We start from the raw sequence: 1,734 nt of genomic DNA, 5'->3' as shown, positions 1-1,734 counted from the left end.
CCTCCTCCACCCAGATCCCCAGTTTTCTAGTAGCTTGGCAGTCACACCCACAAACTGTCCCCAGCTCAATGTAATCTCATCAAAGCCCAGAATCCAGAGTCTATAAAACAAAGCTCCCGGAAGAGAGAGATGCAAAAATCTCACACAGCAGGGCCTGGCAAGCTACCTGTGGCATATTTGATATGCCAAAAACAGTAACAATAATGGGCCTCATTCCCCTGACCCTGAATGTGAGAGGGATGGGTAGAGATGTTACTGGATCCCGCTTGAGCAAATCAATGAACAATGGGATGACAGTGATACAGTAATACTTAACATACAAATCTTATAGAAATCTTTGCTTTTTCCAAAGTCTTACAAAGGCACTCTTGACCTCTTTGTTCCTCAGGCTGTAGATCAATGGATTGAGCATGGGGATGATGATTGTATAGAACACAGATGCCATTTTGTCTGTGGCCATGGAATGGCTGGAGCTGGGCTGTAAGTACATGAAGACAGTTGTCCCGTACAACATGGAGACAGCAATAAAATGGGAAGCACAGGTGGAAAAGGCCTTCTGACGACCTTCAGATGAGCGCATCCCAAGAATGGTGAGGAATACAAACAGGTAGGAGATCAAAATTACCAACACAGAGAAGAGGATATTGAAACCCACCACACAAAAAATAACCATCTCAATGATGCTTTTGTCTGAGCACGAGAGAGTCAAAAGAGGAGGAGCATCACAGAAAAAGTGGTCAACCACATTAGACCTACAGAAAGAGAGGCTGAAAATGTTCGCAGTGTGAATGGAAGCATCCAGGAAGCCAGTCAGGTAGGAGCAGAGGACCAGGCGTGCACAGACGCCTGTCGTCATGGTGGTGGTATAGTGCAATGGTTTGCACACTGCTGCATGGCGGTCATAGGCCATGACAGCCAAGAGAAAATTTTCTACAGTGATGAAGCCTGCAAAGAAGAAAAGCTGGGTGGCACAACCATTGTAGGAGATGATTTTGTCTCCTGTGAGGAATTGCGCCATCATCTTGGGAGTGACAGCAGAGGAATAACCAATATCCACCAGGGAGAGGTTACTGAGGAAGAAGTACATGGGGGTGTGGAGGCGAGAGTCCAGCAGAATCAACTCGATCATCCCCAGGTTCCCAACCAGAGTGATAGTGTAGATGAGAAAGAAGATTAGGAAGAGTGGGATTTGCAGAGTGGTTTCATTGGTCAACCCCAGAAGAATAAATTCAGTCACTTCTGTGTCATTCCTCAAGGGATCCATTGAGAAGTCTGTGACTACCCTGTAGAAATCAGAAAACAGAATCTGAATGACAAGGGGAGAGAAGACTGCTAAAATGAATCACCCGGGGATGGAGTAATAGCACAGAGGCAAGGGTGTTTGCTTTGTACGCGGCCAACCCGGGTTCGATTCCCAGCATCCTATATGGTCCCCTGAGCACCGCCAGGAGTAATTCCTGAGTGCATGAGCCAGGAGTAACCCAAGTGCATCACCAGGTGTGACCCAAAGGAGCAAAATAAATAAAAATAAAAAAATAAAAGTAATCAGTCTGCCTATTTTGTGACTTGCCTTAGTATACTGCAGTAACATTTTCCAGAGTCCTTAGTTCAAAAGCGTGACAGTAACAAAATATAATTTAAAATTATTGATAGATCTTAGCATCCTAAATTAGAATGAATGTAAATAATTTATCCCAATATCCTAACTCATAAATAAAGAATTAAGGTGAAGAG

The 1,734-nt window shown here is 44.3% G+C and overlaps 1 protein-coding gene across 1 annotated transcript; it reads right to left on the bottom strand.

Annotated features, from left to right (window-relative positions):
* Positions 1-325: 325 nt before the first annotated feature.
* On the bottom strand, positions 326-1,264 carry LOC101548443 (olfactory receptor 5B12-like). Its single transcript, XM_055142660.1, has one exon. It carries the CDS (start codon positions 1,262-1,264, stop codon positions 326-328), a length of 939 nt encoding a protein of 312 aa, XP_054998635.1.
* Between the last annotated feature and the right edge of the window lie 470 nt (positions 1,265-1,734).

Source organism: Sorex araneus, chromosome 6, assembly GCF_027595985.1.
Source record: "Sorex araneus isolate mSorAra2 chromosome 6, mSorAra2.pri, whole genome shotgun sequence".
Lineage (NCBI taxonomy): Eukaryota > Metazoa > Chordata > Mammalia > Eulipotyphla > Soricidae > Sorex > Sorex araneus.
The sequence above is the reverse complement of the archived record's forward strand: the minus strand, read 5'-3'. Positions and strand labels throughout refer to the sequence as shown.